Source organism: Epinephelus moara, chromosome 13 (assembly GCF_006386435.1).
Source record: "Epinephelus moara isolate mb chromosome 13, YSFRI_EMoa_1.0, whole genome shotgun sequence".
NCBI classification, from domain to species: Eukaryota; Metazoa; Chordata; class Actinopteri; order Perciformes; family Serranidae; genus Epinephelus; species Epinephelus moara.
This window is the reverse complement of record NC_065518.1, coordinates 22,024,510-22,044,188: the sequence shown is the minus strand read 5'-3', so window position 1 is coordinate 22,044,188 and position 19,679 is coordinate 22,024,510. Positions and strand designations below refer to the sequence as shown.

At 40.4% G+C, this 19,679-nt stretch overlaps 1 protein-coding gene across 1 annotated transcript; it reads right to left on the bottom strand.

Annotated features, from left to right (window-relative positions):
• Nucleotides 1-316: 316 nt before the first annotated feature.
• LOC126399910 (glucagon receptor-like) lies at nt 317-9,643 on the bottom strand. The gene is made up of 12 exons (XM_050060242.1): nt 9,568-9,643; nt 9,253-9,363; nt 7,331-7,452; nt 4,713-4,819; nt 4,092-4,224; nt 3,812-3,971; nt 2,371-2,431; nt 2,187-2,256; nt 1,953-2,044; nt 1,687-1,825; nt 1,525-1,566; nt 317-864 (listed from the first exon to the last, which is right to left on the bottom strand). Exons 1-12 carry the CDS (start codon nt 9,593-9,595, stop codon nt 793-795), a joined length of 1,137 nt encoding a protein of 378 aa, XP_049916199.1. The 5' UTR covers nt 9,596-9,643; the 3' UTR covers nt 317-792.
• Nucleotides 9,644-19,679: the final 10,036 nt, after the last annotated feature.

Below are 19,679 nucleotides of genomic sequence, written 5' to 3'. Positions count from 1 at the left end.
CCATACATTATCACCCTGTATATGTTGATAAGAAGACAATACATATAACACTAGTGTGGATTCATTTAACAATTTGGAATTTACAACCCTTTTTGTTTAGTTGCAAGTTTCTGTTGAGTATACTGCTTTTATTTACTCGCCTTTATTTATTCCACCCACCAGTCATATCAAGTAATATAGTGATCACCCCACAGTCTACTTTCTTACAATGAACTACCCATCCTGCAGTACAAATTCACGGCTTCCGTCATCACATTAAAAAAGCCAGTTTGAACAAAATATCATTTTAATTTTTTTTTACTCCATTTGTATTTAAGGTGTGTCAAGTTTTAAATGATCACAAATACTTATCCACATATTCACAACAGATTTACAATTTACATAATAACAGTTACTTATGTACAGTTTTACATATCTACAGCAAACCGCAAATAATCTTTAAATACAGTGCATGTAAAAATGTATTCAATCTGAGTCTATATTTACAACATGTGGGAGTAACTCCACAGGATCTGGTAGGTGAATGACGAAGGACATCGCCACAGACGATTGTCCAGCGTCATGCTGAGCCCCATGCTGCAGGGTGTCGTCTCTGCGTACCACTGATGGACAGTGCAGCAAAGAAGCGTCAGGCTGTGGGGACGTTGGCTGAACTTGCCGTCTAAAAATTGTTGAACTCTCCAGAGTGGGTGAACCATCAGGCACTGCTCTTATTGTTGTGGCAGAGGATCTGTTGCGCTCTGGCGCCGTGGCGATGGATAAAGTGTCCACTCGGGAGTCAAGGACGGCTAGTCACTGTCCACAGCATACAACCTGGGCCTCTATCCTCCAGCTGCGTAATTTTCTCTTCAGCTCGGCCCTAACCTGCACCCAGAGCAGAGTGGAGTCATGTCAGAGTTAATGTGCCATTTTGTGTAGGCTACCAACTTTGTGACATCTTCCAGTTTGAAGCTTGAAGGAAAACTGGATTTAAATTTGGAAGGTAAGGCTCTTGGACAAGAATAGATGACTAAAACATAAATTCTATCTTTTAATTCTAATGCATCCTCAGATGATCCGTCCAGCCCTGTATCCCCATCTGAGGAAGATAAACACAGATCCTCCCTTGGCCTTTCACGATAACTATTTTATTGGAGGACATATTGTCCCAAAAATAAATGTGATAAACAATATTATTGTCATTTTATGTCATTAAGACCATTTAATGCCACTGATATGATGATTATATAGTAGCATAACGATGCAAAGGCATGTAGACACAAGTGCAATTTTGTATAATATATGAACACCTTCAACATTTTAAATAAACTTGATAAGTCAATAAAGTAATAATCATGACAGGCCCAATCCTCCCATTAACAGGATTAACAGTGTTTGAATATGATTCAAGTTAAATTTTACACTGATACACCCATGTAGATTCATGTATGTTGTCTCTCTGACACTGTCACTGTAACATATGGCTAATCAGTACCTTCTATGTAAGTTAAGAAAAATGAAATGAGAACATGAGATCAAACAAACCTCTTTATTGGCATAGCAGTAGAGCACAGCCACCAGAAAGCCCTGCAGAGAGGTCACAGAAAAGTCCTGTTTACTATATTTGCTATACAGTAACACATCAGATAATTGTTTTTATAATATCATCAGTAGCAAACAGTCACTCTCTGGCCCACCTGAACCTACCTGAAACGAATTGAGAAAAAGGGTGAAGAAGACTTTAACATAGCGCAGAACACCTGTTGTCTGCTCATCTGTTGCAAAGATAAATATGACCTCGTGAACCCCAAACAGAGGGATGAGGGTAAGGGTTGCCTTGGCAAGCCTATCAGAACAAATCAAACAGAGCAATTTGTCACAACACCATACACACTGTTTCTGACATTTTGTGATGCCTTGGTTTGAAAAAATAAAAAATAAAATAGACAAAAGAGTATGCTGACACAACTTGCCGAAGTTTGTATTCAGGGTCTCCTGTCTGGTTGCTGGCTCGTAATTTGGAAAAAATGACCCTCAGCACCTTCATGAAAATCAGAAAGTTGATCTGTTGATCAAAGAAAATTTATATTTTAATTGTTGTATCCAATGCAAACAATGTATATGATACAATATATTACACAGAGGAGCTTAAATTGTCAGATTATTTTTCATGCACTGAGTAGACTATTTGCATAAGTCATCCTTACTATTGAAGCAAAAAGAATTGGGAAACGAATGATCCACCAGTAGTTCATGTTCTCATTGACAGCCCAACACCTGAGAAGAAAAGGCAGCTGTTACAATTTCTCCACTATCTAATCTGGATCAGCGGGGGGTCAGAGGTCTAGACATGAAGGGATCAGGCACATGGGGACCTGCTCACACACTTACTCTTTGTTTTCTTTCAATTGCTTCATCACTACCCAGGGAACCACAAATAGAAGTGGAGATCCTAAGACAGTGACAGAAAAGACTGCAGGATTCAGTGCTGCAGGTGCTTTTAAAGCAAGTTTAAAGGGACAGTTCAGCCCAGAATCGAAAAATTACATTTTTCCTTTTTCCTGCAGTGCTATTTATAAGTCTAGACTGTTTTGGTGTGGGTTGCTGAGTGCTGGAGATATCAGCAAAAGAGATGTCTGCCTTCTTTGAAATATAATGGAGCTAGATGGCACTTGGCTTGTGGTGCTCAAAGTGCACAAATTATACTTTTGAGAAACTCAACAGCAATGTCTCTTTCCAGAAATCATGACCTAGCTACTCAAGATAATCTACAGACCTTGTTGTGAGCAGTGTTAGAACTATTTTCTTTCTACCAAACTATACCTGTCAACCATATCACTGCACAGATGGAGGCATGCACCTACTCATCAGGCCCTCAGGAAGTGCGCTGGGCTTTGAGTCCAATTGTTGTAGTGGGCAAACAGTGTAATTACACCATCCCATGATGTCACGTGGCCCAAAAAGACCTTTTTCCATTGATTTACATGTCAACAGAGACATCTGTAAATTAGTGGACACATTGTTTTGAGCATCAAAACTCCCACAAAATGACTTGTTTCAATCTCAGGATTTGATCCATTCGGTCTGATAACATTTGGAAAGTCTAGAAGAACCCCATGATTAACTTATTTTATCCCCATTCAAGTTAGCGGTGTGCTACACCAGAAGTAGCCAACTCGGCTGGTGGAAGTTTCTAGTACACCTGATCTATGGGCACAATGATGCTGATACAGCTCCGATCATCCGAGTGAGTTACAGTTAAACGTTTTCAGCTTCACAAGCAACTGAGCAAGCATCATAGGAATTGATGAGGCCCCTCGTCCAAAGCTGTATCCAGTTCTCTTTACACATCCATGTTACTCATGAATAAGAGGCTCGTGCTCGTGACAGTGCAAGAAGTAAACATCGATGGCATCCTTCACAGCTGAGCTCAGTGGTGTTAGATTAGCTAGCAGTAGATGCAAGCTTCCCTCTGTGCGATGATATGGTAGGCGGGGGCAGTAGAAAGAAAATAATTCCTACATGAAGCTGCTCACGGTCATGACTTCTGGAAAATGACATTGCCGTTGAGTTTTTCAAAGGTATTTTTTGGCAGTATGAGCACCACAAGCTGAATGCCGTCTAGTTTTATTTTATCCCAGACATCTCTACAGCTGATATCTCCAACACTAAGTCCCTGTCCCTTTGAGAACTAAATCACAGGTGGATGCTTTGTAAATCTATCCATGACATTCTTCTATAAAAGCTCATACTGGGCATGGTCGTCTGGGTCATGAGTCCCAGACGAACCTTTTGATGCATGTTAATTTGGACACAAAGAGATGGAACTTACCCCAGCCAAGACAGATGTAAGGTAAGTATTTGTTGTTGTCGATGAACACTGAGGCAATAAGCACAGAGTACAAATAAATTGCCTCTCCAAAGAACCAGTAGTGATTGGCCAGGACACAGTACTGCATCATTACCTGAGCTACCCTGCAGCCAATAGCAGCCTAGAGGACATGGACATAAAAAATGTACATTACATAAAGCTAATTTTTATTACAACAAATAATAATAAACAATCAGTGATAGTTTTTAAGACCCACCTGGTGACTGAGCATCTCACTCACATCGGTCTGTTTCATGATTTCTCGTCCCCAGTGGCGGTCCAGCATGGTGTCTTTGATAATGACAGATACAGCTCGCAGTATGAAGGACAGGAAGAGGTTAGCATGAATGTAGTTCCTGGTGCAATGCAGTTTCCTGTCAGAGGACATAAAGAAATTCCCCTTAATTTGAATTTTGTGCATCAGAGCTTCACGTATGTATTTTATCTGGTGTCTTTGTTCTTTTGTGTTTTTTATCAGACCTGCAAAAGCACATAATTTGCATCTGTTTTGTTCTTAAGTTGTTTTTTAGATGCAACCCATTGTTTGAGCACCGTCTAATTGCTTTACTTGTTCTGTTTCATTACTGTGCACACTGAAGGTAAAGTTAATTAAACATATATTACATTAAACAGCCCTCTGTACCTGCATGAGTAATTGATAGTTATGTATGCAGAAGATCTTGTTAAGTGTTTGCTACGTTGCTGCCTTTTTTCTGATTGTCTGTTTGCATTTTAAAGCCTTTATTACAGCACTGGTAACAGAGGAAGGACTGAGGAGGAAGTAAGTCAGACTGTTAGTGGTCTTAATTACTATTTGGTCAGATCGATGAGATATGTTTGACGAATCTATTGGACAGCTTACCTAAAGCTCAGAAGAACGATAAGAGCAGTCACGAGTGTGAAGAGGGACAAGGAATGGCCGACAGTGTACAACATCCTGAAGCTCACCATCAGTTCTTTGAACCACAGCTGTGAAAACAAATCACGCCAGTCACTTTTTGGGAGTGCAGACCCCATACATTGCTTTACTAATGTGACCTCAAACAAAAGACTCTGAAGACAGGACAAGAGCTAAAACATCAAGAGCGCATGTGCAAATAACTGTCTCTGTGATTTGTGATATCAAGATAATTCAAACTGTGTTGTCTGAGGTAAAATTCATGCTACAACTGCAGCGATTGGTAATATCCATCAGAGACCCATTTTGTATTTTCCTCATCGCTTCAGGGATGTGAGTTTAATGCTTGAATGAAAGACATGACTGTGGTAGGAAAGAGAGAAAGCAGTGAGAGCTGATAAACCCACCAGACCTCTTCTCTGTTAACGCACTCACAATCTTGCGGGCATGAAGCCTTGAATGCCTCGTAATTTTCTGATCCCAAATGCTGATAAGGGCAAAGGGATGGCATTTTGTCCTGCGGTATAGGGAATGTGTAGGCTTGCTCAGTGCACAAGCAGCTGGATCTTTCTAGTGACATTACATGAGGTCACCAATGTTTGCAAGCCAATAAGAATGATAAAGCTGCAACTTTTCCCACCCAAACAGGTGCGACAAATTAATAGAAGAGTCAGAGAGATGTAAGTCAAACACACTAGGTGCTTCTCAAAGTCAAGGAAGGATCCTTAAATGGCTGCATTTCAAGGATGCTACGTCACCAAACATCAAATCCCGCCGAAGGACTGCTTCAGTGTCTAGTATCGAGGACTGAGTGCTTCGTTCAGAGAATTTTTAAGGATGCTTGTGTGTATCCTAAGCACTCTTACAGCACCCACAATCCTACAGGCATTGGTCCTGTACCCCGATTTGGATACAAGGAAAATATGCTAGTAAAATTTCTCAAAGCCCACCAAATGTTTTTTTGAGAAAAACTGGAGTTGAAAATGGGCACTCCAGTTAGTGAATCTTCAGTCATATTATTTCGTACTCGTCCATACTCGTCTCGTCATATTATCTACAAAGCATAATTCAAAAGTTTGTTCTGACTTTCGTAAGGCGAGGGCACTGATGCGTTGTCAGTTCTTTGCCAAGGTTGTCTTTTAAAAGGCAAAGAATGAGAGGAACGCAACAGCATTGCAACAGTTGGCAATCTTCTTCTCCTTTCTGCTGTTCCCTTTAGGGGTGGCCACAGGAGGAGGAGCACATCTGCAGGAGGAGCACATCTGCCTCCATATAACCCGGTCCTCTTCATTCTCTTCTGTCACACCAACTGACTTCAAGTTCTCTTTCACTACATCCATAAATCTCCTCTTTGGCAATACTGTGTCCATTTCATCCACTCTTTTTGAAATTATGTGGCATTGAAGGCAGGACCTTTTCAATGACACACCTGCACACTCACTTGAATGATCCATTATGTGTTGTCTGGATGCTCGGAAGGGGAGTCTTGCCTCTGTAGGACCTGACTTTGAAGCATCCATCCAACCAAGGAAACATCCTCAACTTTGAGAAGAATCTAGCCTTTACACACCCCCATTGTCCTGAGAGGAAGACTAATTAGGCAGCATACACTCAATGAAAACGCCTGTGTTTGTGGATTCTGGGTATGTAGGGCATTTAGGGTATTTTATGTAGGGTATTTTTTAGTCACTTGAAGGCTGCGGAAATAAGCTGGAAACACAAGAAGTGGATCTTGGCTCTCTGATTCAGTGCTTATTGCTCGTGTTAATAAAGACCATTCTCACCCTAGTCACCACCTATTCAACCTGCTGCCCTCTGGGAGGCACTTCAGGTACATTAAAAGCAAGACAAAGAGGCTTAGGAACAGTTTCTCTCCCTGGGCCATCAGAACTTTTAACTCCAACACATACCATAGAGAATTACCGTCATCTGCTGAGCACTTTACCCTTTAACATTTAAGAGCAATATGCGTTTTTTAAGTAAAAAATCCATCCTTTTATGCATACCCATCCTTTTATAGTATTTAGTTTAGTTTCATATTAATTGAATGGGTGATTGTTGTCTGTCTTAATTTGTCCTGTCACTTTCATTAATTGCACTGACCAGGAGTAGCACTCCTAATTCCGTTGTACTCGTACAATGACAATAAAGGCTTTCTGTTTCTTCTGTTTCTATATTATTATAAATAAAGTTGCAGAGTAGTAGCTGCCAATGATCCCAGTCATTATTGCAAAGGTGAGTCATGTTAGTTTGACTCAGCTCCTTATACACCACATGTCTCCATCATATCCCTTACGGTTAATTAGTGCTTATCATATATGTCATCTTTTTATTACACCTGCAGTCTGGGGGTGACAAGTGCTGCTAACTGGGATTCAATCTTATACGAGTACATGTCAGTTACTTCAGACTTTGTTCTTTTCCTTTAGATGTTTACATGTTGATCTGGTTCTGACAGGAAACAACCCCGGCCTAAGCAGCGCAGTGACAGTTAAATAAATCTTCCTCAATGGAGAATACACATACTGAAATACAAATGTTTAAGCAACAAGATGTCCCTATGGCTGCAGCAAATGTCATACCTCCTGAGACGTGACCTCTTTCTCTTCCTCACACTCAGTCATGTCTCTCCACACCTCTCCAATGTCGTCTCTCACCCAGAGGCCGTCAGTGCCACACAGTCGACGCACGACACCCTGGGACACTGGAGGAGAAACAGTCAGTTCTCCAGTCATTACCTGCTCACTCCTAATAAGGGCCATAGGGGGTTGAAGCCAATCGCAGTATACACTGGGCACAAAACAGGTAAACAGACTGGACAGGTTATCAATCCAGCATACAAAGGGAACAGAAACACAAAGTGCATACTCACAATAAACACATACACACACTAAACAATCAAATCAGATCCATAAATATTATTTAAAAAATACTCTAAAGTGCTTCAAAGGTATAGTTTGACTTTTTAAGTCAAACTTTCTTCTTTACTTTTTTAAATATTAGATGAGGAGATTAATTTTTACCCTCGGGGATTAATAAAGTATATAAAATAAAAAAAAATAAAAAATACTCTCATGTCTGTACGATAGCTAAATATAAAACTAGAACCACTAGCTGTATAGCTTAGCTTAGCACAAAGACTGTAAACAAAGGAAAACAGCTAGCTAGCATGTTGTTTTTACACTAAATTGTTTGAACTTCTAAACAAACAAGATATAACATGTTAAATAGTGAGCTTTTGAGGTGCTGGTAGGTTCATTTTGTTACCTTCGAAGAGAGACAGGCCAGCAGCTCTGCCCGTTTCCAGGCATAGTGCTAAGCTAAGCTAACTGCGATCTGGTTGTAGCCTCCTACTAAATGGACAGACATAAACGTGGCATCAATCTTTTCACTGACTAACTAACTAACTAACTAACTAACTCACTAACTCTTAGTAAGAAAGTGAGTGAGCATATTTGCAAAAATGTTTGTCATGTTGTGTCGTATCGTATCATGTCGTGTGTTGTCTACCCCTGCACACTGTTTGCTACAGGGTCATCCTTATGTTCCCAGGGTGTAGTGGTGTAATGGCAGTTTATGAGGTGGGTGTACTACGTGGTTAATGAGTAGGTTGCTGAGGAGGAAGCGGGTATACTGTCCTATATACTGTATACTAATGTTTTTTTTGGCGGATAGGTGGGTATACTGTAAACAGCCAGGAACAGAGGTGGGTATACCCTGTATACCTGCATATACCCTCCACTATACACCACTGGTCCTATGTCTCTAAATTAACATTAGAAGAGATTGGTAAGGACTAGCTTCACAGTTGATATTGCAAATAAAGGGATATGAACGGGCCTGTAACGTCAATAAGCTATAAGCCATAGGTGCATGATTTCAACATATTCCCCCAGGGTAACATACACTTGATATTTGACTGAGGGAAAAAAAAAGCTGAGAGCATAACACCCTTTTAAAGGTCTCCTTAACGAGTCATATTAGGAGGATACTGAACTGATGAACACAGGACCCAGGGAATAAAGAGACACTCCCCTTTAAGCAAGTCTACTGTCATTCTTAGGGTGCGTCCGAAAATGTAATCTGACGCTCTACACTAAAATGAGAGCGCTGTTGTTCAAAGAAACAAGCATTCTAAGCATTCTATTTCTATGTGAGTTAACGAACCATTACGTGCATCACACATTTGCTTCAATTGGTACTCTGCTGCTCCTACGCTCCAACGTTACATTTCAACAGATGGTTCAGTTTGTGCCAGAGTGCACCTCTACACTGAATGAGTATTTCTGAATACAGCCATAGCTTCAGTCATGGGAGTAAATGTTACCTTCTGAAGAACTTGAATATTGTTAGCAAATTTCCACTTTACCAGCATCCATTGTGATCTTTTATCTGCACAGATGAGTTAACAACTGACTCACCACAGTCAAATGGAAGCTGATAGGAATACATTTATATTTCAGTTTGTTTTGTCGAAGTTAGACTCACTGAAAATGTGATTTACCTTTGTCATACCAGGGCAGGTAGAAAGGACATGAGATGTTGACCACAGAGCCGGCAGGAGTATCTGGCCAGCAGGCATATCTGTCAAATGTCCGGTTACAGAACAAGCCTGCTAGAAATACAAACAATAAGAAACTTTCAGAAAAGAGAAGATATTTGTCCCTCAACAAAAAAAAACAGAGATGATCATTTTTGGTGCAAGTAAAAAAAACATAATTTGATATTTTCCTTGTACTCTGTCCCTAACCTTTCCACTTCTTGTCATATTTCCTTTTGAATGATGACTCAGTACTAAATGAATAAAAGTTCTCCATACCTTGAGGGAGCGGCTCTCTCTCTATCATTTTGACACAGTCTTCTTTGTATTGGACCCATTTCAGATAAGTCTCCTCTAAGACTTTCCCACTGGCCATTTCACACTGTAAGGACATTTAAAAAAATACTTAAGAAAAACTTTCCTTGCCTTTTATGTGCAACATTTTATGAAGCCCACTTTGAAGAAGAAATGTTCTGCAGTTGTGTTACTTTAAAAATCGCCCTAGGTTATCAAATATTAATCATAAAATGATTGACATTGAACGTTTTCCCCCCAAAAAAATAACCTTTGGCAGCTTGAGAAACAGCAGGCAGATCAAAGCCATTATGCCATTATGTCCTGTCCATCACTTGTGCTTGTAAATGGGTTCAAAGTGGCACATACTGTACATACAGTGCAATTTATCAACACACTGTGTACTTTTTATAATTGGTATCTGAGAGTTAAGTGCATTTTTTGGTATTGGTATAAATGACACAGTAAGTGTGCTGACAGACACAGTGACTTTGAGGTACCACTGCAAATTAACCTTGACAAACAAAAAGCCTAACATTTTTCAAAAGATTATTTTTTTTAAACCTCAGTCAAAACCATCATCAGCTGCCTCCTCATCTCGTCGTCGTCTCGTCTTGTCTCATCTCATCACCACCATTATCACTAGCGTCTAGACTCCAGGGGGGGGTTCCCTAATCCAGTGGTTCCAAACTGGTCCAGCCACAACAGTCATTAGTTTAAGGTTCCAACTTTCCACATCACTGGACCCTGACTGACTTCCTAACTAGTTGAGATGTCAGTGAGTCATTTAAACTGAGATTCCAGGTGAGCAAAAACACACTTTCCTCCTGCAGCAGGTGCATGTCAAAACAGCCTTCTAGTGTCAAACTCTGCCCCAACATCATTCTGCTCAGTGAAGCTCAAATACCCAAGCAAGTCACATCTTTGAGTGGAGTGGAATTTTAATCATGACACTGGCAAAATACCGTATCCACAAAACTAAATATGCAAATTCAAAAACCTTGTGTTTGTTACTAATTGATGTAATGAAACAGACAATGACACAGTCTCCTCCTCAAACAATTAAAGGGCAGTTTTGTTCATGAATGAACACACACTCAGACCGTCATTAGTAATATGGATGTGGGACTTAGCTATCACTGGAACACATCAGGACAGTCTATCTACAGACACAACATTATGCCATCAGAATATCTTTAATGATTCTAAAATTCATACTATTATACCACCATCACTGCTGTCAGACTTGCATCACAGGCTGTCTGGCTTGGATGGACAGAACAGGATGTAGTTAGTCAAATATAATGACTCTGGTGTCTGTTGTGAAAAATGGACGGGCTAATGAGGGTCCTGCCTGTTCCTTTTTAACCAAGTGCACCCTTAAGTCATGAATAATGTGCGATTCTGGAGTAAGTAATTGGGAGAGGGTAGACATTCGATCAGAGACATGACATATTTGTTGCCACAGTGATTCAGTGGGTTCTTTCCTACGACATATCCTCATGTGTGTTAATCCCTCTCACAGCAGCTGTCTGGTGGTGGCAGATAATGGTACGGTGCATTACTCTGTGTGAGACCAGCTGAGGTAAAGCAGTTTCAAATGTGAAAACACAGGCACATAAATCTCAAAAAACATATCAGTTATAACTGCCTTTTAAATTCTGGCGGAGGAGGAGATTTTCACAATCCCACTTGGCTGTATCCTGCTTTTGTTTCAGTTTTCTGTTAATCAAAATCCTTGACCAGCAGGCCGTGTAAATTACCCATAGGACTTGGATGAAATGTTTTTTCATGATGTCCCATTTGTCAGAAAATATGATATTGCTTTGACAAGTATTTGAAGCTAGCAGCGTGGCCTGTGGCCCTGCATGCGGAACTGCATTTATTGGCAAAGTGAGCTCAGAGGGCCCTGTGTTCCCGTCATCTGTGGGGGTCCCACCTGAGGCTCAGCGCAGCCCACCATCATGTATCAGCAGACTGCCAAAACACTGATTTGATTTCTCTCTCCTGGTAGGTGGCTATTGACAGTCATTGCCTGTAGCAGCTCATAGAATGAGACCACAGTGAGACCTTGGTTTCATAAAACCAGGGCTTTACACAACCTCCTTTCCCACACTCCTTTGCAAACAGGACTTTCAAACATAAAATGTAAAGACTTATCCCTACTAAACCCCACTGCAGATCAGGTTGACCACAACTCTTCAGGGTTGTCCAAAAAACCCCAGTGTTAGTGCCTCAACAAGCTGTGAACGGCATGAAGATAGAAGAGTCTGGTGAGAATCCTCAAACCCGGGCTGACTGAAACAGCACCACAGCTAGCGAGAAATCAACATAAATGAACAACTTAGCCATCAAACAGCAACAAAAACAACAACAAAAAAAACTATAAGAAATACACTAAGTGCAAAATGCAGCTATAGGAAGATCCACCAGTAGTTACAGGTCTATTTGCTTCTAAACTTGTGACCACATGCATTTTTTGGGTAAATTACATCTCAAACCGGCTCCTCAAATTTACCAATTATTTTTGCGCTATAGCCTGGCAGGAGAATATATAATGCACTGACTACACTGAGTCATGAAAAGACAACAAAGCAAACAACACTGTTGAGCAGAACACCTGTAGCAGCCACAGCAGCTGAACACCACATGAAAATCCTTAACAAGCTTAACTCGCAGCAGTTACAAACAGAATGTGCATGAACTAAACCTCATACACATGCTTTTAAGTGATAGTGCACGCACTTCAAAACAGTTGCGCTGGAAATACTGCAGGCATTGCATCCCTTAAACTAAGCACAAAAATAGGCTGTAATGACCTTTTATATATTTTTATTAAGTGTAAGAATAAGCTGCTGATTTACCCTCACAATAATTTCAGTCAGAAATAGATTCAAAAGTAAAGCACAGATTAAAAAAAAAAAAAAAAAAGCCTCTAATATTGTTAATTAAGTTTATTAATCTTACTTTTTTTCAACAGACTGCTGATGTAACATTTCCCTTTAATGCGTATTGGATAAATCCCTTTCTTTTTGGGGACATCTTCTGCGTAAAACAGTTGCAGTAGGCTGAAAACAAAGAAAACATGTGCATGACACTTACAGATGAATGGTCCTTTGGAGAGCTGACAGCTGCTGTCAAAGATGCGGTGCGGAGATGATCCGTCCTGACCGTCGCTACGTGACAGACGCACTGCACCTGAACCTGCACAGACACAGAGCAGCTTGTCCGCCCGTGATGCTCTGCCCAGCGCAGAGTGCCTTTGAGTCATTATTGTGCGATGTTGAGCAAATTCGCTCTCCACTTTTCTTGAATGCGTATGAGATGGGCACCCTATGGGGTATTTTATCATGTTCTGTTGAATTTCTTCCCTCCCATAAAATTTTGTTGAAACAGAATATTGAATACAGTAATCTCAATTCAAAATACTATAATTTAAGTAGAAAACACATTTTCTTTTTAATACTAGACTAGAAAAAAGGTTTTGAGTAATGCTTACTAATGTAATAAGTAATGTGGACTAATTATTTTGAGTAAAAGCTATGTCAGTACAAAACTAAAGTGGTTTAAGGTAACAGGTTTCCTTGCAATTTTCTAGTAATGCCTAATTCGGGCTAAGAGTGTACACTGAAAATTCCAATCAATCCATGACACAAAATTCTAATGTAAAGTCTACACAAATGCCCCAGATTATCAAAATGACATAAAAACTTTATTTTCACTCGACACAAAAACTCATCCCTTGTTGACATTTTTCATATGTAAAGTCAGCAAGTTTTGAGTTGTTGTGAGACAATGTGTTTAAGGTCATAAGCTATTAAAAAAAACCTATAAATTGCTAATGCTATCCATTACGCAGTGATTCATTTCTATGTATTTCATAATTGTTCTAATTGGTTACAGTTACTGTTGTGGTAAAAGACATTTTGCATGATCAGTTAAGTCATATGCACAGTTAATGATGTCTTCTGTGGATATACTTAAAGGGACATTGTGTAACATTTTCAGTTGTTTATTAGCAAAAATTGATGTCTGCATTCATACGTATGTCATCATTGGTGTATTATCACCTCCACCAATAATCTGACTTGTTCACATAAAAGGAGAATTTCAGATTTGTTTGTACATTGTGCGGGTAAGTCGTCTGGGGGGTTCCATAAGTTCCGCCATCTTGAGAATACATCCGCCAGCACAGCCGAGCCTTTTTTTTTCATTGAGAGCCAGGCCAGCGCTGCATGACTGAGAGGCTGAAGGAGAGGAGCAAGACGCGCTTCGCAAAGTCCCACTCTTTGAGCATAATGCAGGATCATGCATATGCAGCATCACGGGAGACGGAATCCTTGTCGGCAAAAAAGCGCAAAAGGGAATCAAAAAGGCAACGTGACCGGTGAATTAAAAAAACGAGGGTCAAGAGCAAAGAGCTGCTGAAGGAGAAAGGTAATGAAATCACAGGCCAGCGAGTGATGTGAGGAGAGGGATGAGGTGTGAGAGACTGAACCACTTGTCAGTTGTCAAAAGACAAGACGTGATTGGTTTGTTTCGATTTACACCCGTCCCAACAGTCCTACATTGTAAACACAGCCAGCAAAGTGAGGAGGGGGTTTGTCAACTCGCGCCACGTTTGTCTGTGTAGGAGCCTGAATGAATGCTCCATGAAGTATCGGATGACATGGTTTCATCAATGTTATCATAGCTTTTTGGTACACAGCGGCTACTGTTGTTGCAATATGCGTTTGAAACAGTGAGGCGCTACAGTGTGCTATCCGTTTGATTGCAATATACGATTTCAACGTTAGATGGGAGAAATTCCTACACACTGTGGCTTTAAGCACTTAACAAAAAAAAATGTTTTGAGATGAAACAATGAGCACTACCTGGTTCAAAGTTCATCACCTTATTCTAGGCCTCAGGAAAATGACACCAGCTACAAAATATCTTTATTGTTCAATGAAATTAAAAAAACAAAATAGTGGAATTTCATTCATTCATGTTCTTTCCTGTTTTACTCTGAAACTAACATCTCCTCTCGTTTCAGATCACTTCACTTCCTGCCCCTGTGCCCCCCCCCCCTTTTGATGACTTCACCTGTGTCTGATTGTCTGTCCCACCCTGATTAGCTCCTTGTGTGTCTAGTGTTTCAGCCTTTTGTTACCCGTGTCCTTTTCTTGTTTTTTTTTAGCCTGTTGATTGACTCTGCCTCATCCCTATGAGGTTTGTTTGCCTCCGCTGATTGTCCTTCTGTGAACCCAACCCACCTTTTGACCTACTAAAGACTGTTATTTTCCCTCAACTGTCTCCAGAGTGGTGCGTTTGTGTCCCCTCTCACCTGGTCCACCAGTTGTTACAGTGTACCATAGATTAATCCAAGACAAGATCAGCATGCAGTATCACCTTATGCCATGAGAACTGTGGTTTTAATGTTGTCAAACTGCTTATAAAACAGTACTCATATGCATGACCAAACTAATTAAGGATGGGGTACCTAGTTCAATTTTTGGATTAGGATAATCTTTCATTTAAGGATTAAGATCAGTGGTGTAGTGGAGGGTATATGCAGACACATGGGATATACCCACCTCTTTTTCTGTCTGTTCACAGTGAGTATACCCATCCATTAGTCAAAAAGCGGTTAGCATATGTAAGACAATATACCCACATTTTCTGCATGTAGTGTAACTAATGCTGGAGAGATACGTAGAGCATCATAGTTTGACGTACAGGGCCACTGACCAAGTGTTGATATTTGACGAGCTGGCAGTGCGATTATAGACTATAGACTATATGTAGTGTGTGTCTAAAACTGTTCCTTTCAATATTAGCTTATTATGTGAGGCTCTTGATATTAACAGGTTTTAGATGTTTTTGGCAGTAAATGAGGAAGAATCACAGCCTCAGGTGCATTTCTACAACAGCAGAATAGAGAATTTGTGGTGATAATAAAAACCAATAAGTTTCTTTCTAGTTTTGTTCACTGCCATCTTTGGGAAATGATTTCATTGATAGGATGTCAGGAGAATAATGAGGCTGCGGAGGTTCTGAGCACAACCTATCTGTGGGTATCCTGGTATTTACATCTCCATCCTAGTCTGATTAGATTCTCTCATCTTGGGGTCTGTTCCTGGGATGTCATTTCTCAGGGCCTGATCCCAGCTGAACTTCGAGGTCAGGCTGTTCACTGTGCATATGAGTAACATCTGATTATCAGGAACCCAGGGACATGATGATGATAATGTGTCTATCTCACCCACCATGTTGTGATGATGTTATTTGATGGGACTAAGAGTGGGAAAATTGGCCTCAGAGCAAAGTGGCAGGTCTGATTAGAGCCAGGATCGCTGCTTGACAGCAGCTAAATAGATATTTTTGAGAAGTGGGGAAGCCATTTTCCTATCACCTCTCTAAATTCTCGTGTGAACTGGTAACATAAATATTATGTAATTCCACTTTTTCATCTCTTTTCCTCCAGAACCATTAACACTAACAATGTTCAGCCCTGCAAGACTCTTGGTAGCTCATATAAACAGAAGCATACAGTTGTATTTCATGTATAACATAACATGTGGTAAGACTTTATAGTTCAAATGAGACTATACTGAATGACAGGGCGATAAATTCGGATTTGAAACCCATGTCCCTATTCCATGTCGATGTTATTACAAATCCTGATGTAGTTTTAGGACAAAACAACAATTAGTAGTGAAAACCTCACATATAGTGGGACTCCCAGAGCTTTAGATAAGACGTCCAGCTGAAGAAGCAGAATAAATAACACAAAATGTGTAAAATGTCAGACCAAAAGAAAGCAGGAGAATATGTGAAGGGAATAAAATTTAAGTGAACTAATAAAAGTTGTAGCGCAGATCAAAAACAGTCTAAGCACGATCGAAACTGTCTCCAGATTGCACTCTGCGGCTTTGTGATATTTTGACCAATTAGAAGACCAGAGCCTGCAGTCATCAAGAGTCTACTGGGTTTATGCTGTAGCAGAACATCAGAGATGGGTTTTGGTTCTTAACCGTTTAGTGATTTATAGAGTGCTTAAGTTGTGTTTTAAAAATATTTCTTTGGCAAAGTGGAACAAATCAAGAGCTTTAAAGGAGCTGTATGTCATATTCAGAGCATATGTATGGACATGGATGGACTCAACATGGAGGTGGTGGCTAGCAGCTAACGGTGCTAACAGTGTTGCCATTTCATCACCATGGGTCGGCCGGCTTTATCCGTGATAACCGCTGTGTGAGCACAGTGTGCAGTGGTGGCAGTAAGTAAACACGCACAGGGATACATTCGCAGCTTACCATAACAAAAACAGAGAAGCTGAGATAATAACACACACACACACACACACACACACAGCATGATTTCATTTTCTTCTAAGTGCGCCTTTTCTCCACTATGTCTCTAAATAGCAACCGTTTTCTAAGGGCTTAAGCAGCAGCGCTCTGAATGAGCTGCAGCTGTTGGAAAGCCTGAGAAAATGTATGTTACTGTACTTCTCATATTCTTTATATATTTCTCAAAACCGAGCCTTGTTTTTTTCAAGTGGCAGCTTTTGTAGGCCACTTTTTATCTGCATCCATGACTATATGAAGGTTTGGCTTTTAGGTTTAGAGCAGGGGACTTTAATGTTTTTCATGTCAAGGAGCACTTAGTTGAAAGAGATGGAGCAGAGATCTCAAACTGAGTTGCACATTGAACTGAGTGGATGGAGGTTGTCAGGCAGAGAGCAATATCAGCCTTGATGTACAGTCTTGACATGTTTGCTTTTTTTGGGTGGTAGGAGGGGGTGGAAAATTAATTTTCACAAAGATTAGTTTTTTTTAAAAGGCCAAATATTTTGGATTCATGGTCATGTGTGTTTTCAACATATTTAAATTTTTTGGTGGTTAATTTGGTGGCCACACTGTAGTAACTTAGAGGATCCCCTAGGGGTCGTGGACCCACTGTTGAAGTTTGAAGTGTGTGTGATTGAAAACTAAAGCAATTCTTCATGATGTGTAAACAGGCAATTGTTTGTTTTCATGTTTGTTATTCTAACTGCCCCCAAGTGGCAAAAAAAATCAGTTAATGAAGGTTTAGAGGTATAAAATGCAGGATGTTCTTGAAAAACAATACAGGTCCATACAAATATAATCTCTCTTAATCACCACTTAAGACCTACTAAGTGTTATTTGTGGAGACTTTGCCCTCCACCCATGTTTTCTTATTTTCCTCTTATTATGTGTACTTTAGACATCCCTGGGCACAGCATGAAAGTGAGGTCTGGACTTTATATAAAGGTAGCGACCAGGTGCCAGACCATAAGCAGCACGCATCCAAAAAAAATGCTATGATACATGCAGACACAGCGCTGAAAAAAAAAAAAAAAAGCTGCATTTGGTCCTCACTTTCACTTTCTACAAACAGAAGCCAACGTTTCCTGCATAGTATAAGTTTAACATAAGACACAAATTTCCAGTTACAGATATTGTATGCGAACTTGAGTGTCATGCATAATATGATTCAACATGAGCAGAAGCTGAATGAAAGAGACCCAAAGACTGACTTTTGGGAAACTCCACATGCCATTTTTATCAACAGAGCTCATTGCTCGCCAAAATAAATGGCAAAGATAGAGCTGCTCTGACTAGTTGGAAACGCTGGAAGCAAACACTCCTTTGTGCACAAAGCTATGCACGTTCTTGCTTGCCAGCAGTGGCACATCCAAGGGGTCACTTCCAGGGGGCCTCATCCAACTGCTGCTTTACATTTATAAGGGAAGCAAACACCAGCCTCCCAGGTGAAAGTCGATGGTTGTTGGACCCACCCACCCTACTCTGACTTTCGCCTCCTTAACTTACAGTGTTGCCCCACTGCGTTTCCCCCTGACACAATAACGGCGACTAGCTGCGTATCATGCCAACATGAAAGGAAGTTATTTGTTGGTGTCTGATGCCGGAAGTCACTAATATCCTAAACATTCACTTTGAAGAAAGACACCATCATGATACATTTTAAAAGAGTGTTTCTATCGCCTCAGTTCATCTACACATGTGCTGAGTGCATGGGGAGAAACAACAGTTGTTGCAGATCTGTTGCATGTCTTGAAACTATTGCTAACCAGGTGCTAACCATACAATGTCCCCGGCTGCAGTTTGGCTGGGCGCCTTGGTTGCATGCATCTTTCTTGTTTCCTTTCATCTCTCTCTCTACTAAAGGTATAAAAATAATGCCCCCAAATAATAATTAAAGAAAAAGGATTGTATGACTTCTTAGAAAGGAGCTATATAGACATGTGTGACATCTTGTTTTCACGTGATAACACTTCTCTCACTATCAAAGCGTGGCAGAACAAAAACACGCTTTGGCTGTCATGAATGGGGCAAAGCCGGAAGGAAAAGCAGATATCTCTAAAAACAACACTTGGGCACTGAGGGCTGTTTGTGGGTGTCTACGTGTGGCCAGACGTGGCCTGACACCCTCTTAAATCACCTCCTTTGAAGACTGTGATAGAACTTTGAGCTATGCAAGTGCAATAGCATCAATAAATTAAAATTGCCAGCATGATCATTAACAGAGCTCGAAACAAAGATGGATAGAGAAAAGGCCCTAATGGGTAATGCATTAGTGTTCTCTTTGAAAGTTTGTGTTTTGATATGGATATCAATATGCATTCATTTATTTTGAACAAAGGTTAAGACATCTGCATTAAATCCACTGCTGTGCATGAAGCCCCAAAAGTGTGTGAAAGTGTAGAAGCTCAAATCCCAAACAATGCTACTGATTATAAATACAGTACTTGAAGTCTACATCTGGAGATGTGTAAAGGGACATGCAGTCCTATGAGGCATTATACCTGGAGGAAATGCAGTTATGTCTCTGTCAAAAACAACCTTTTCCTGTCTCTATCTCAGCTGGAAATGCAGCAGTGTCTCAGTAAAACACTACTTCATTTTGTGGCATTATACCCAGAGGAAATGCAGTTATGTCCTGGCAAAGGTTAAACCTTTTCTTGCACAAAAGCACTTTGAAATAGTAATCCATGCCTTCATCATGTCCCGGCTGGATTACTGTAACGCACTTTATTTTGGAGTCAGCCAGTCTTCCCTCGCACGTCT

Excerpts from the sequence above, each read along its gene's own strand:
- LOC126399910 (XM_050060242.1), bottom strand. The coding sequence starts at position 9,595 with ATGATAGAGAGAGAGCCGCTCCCTCAAG. Across the intron at positions 3,972-4,091 it reads AAATCATGAAACAGACCGAT|GCTGCTATTGGCTGCAGGGT; the intron begins GTGAGTGAGATG and ends CATGTCCTCTAG. Across the intron at positions 865-1,524 it reads ACTGCTATGCCAATAAAGAG|GTTAGGGCCGAGCTGAAGAG; the intron begins GTTTGTTTGATC and ends CTCTGGGTGCAG.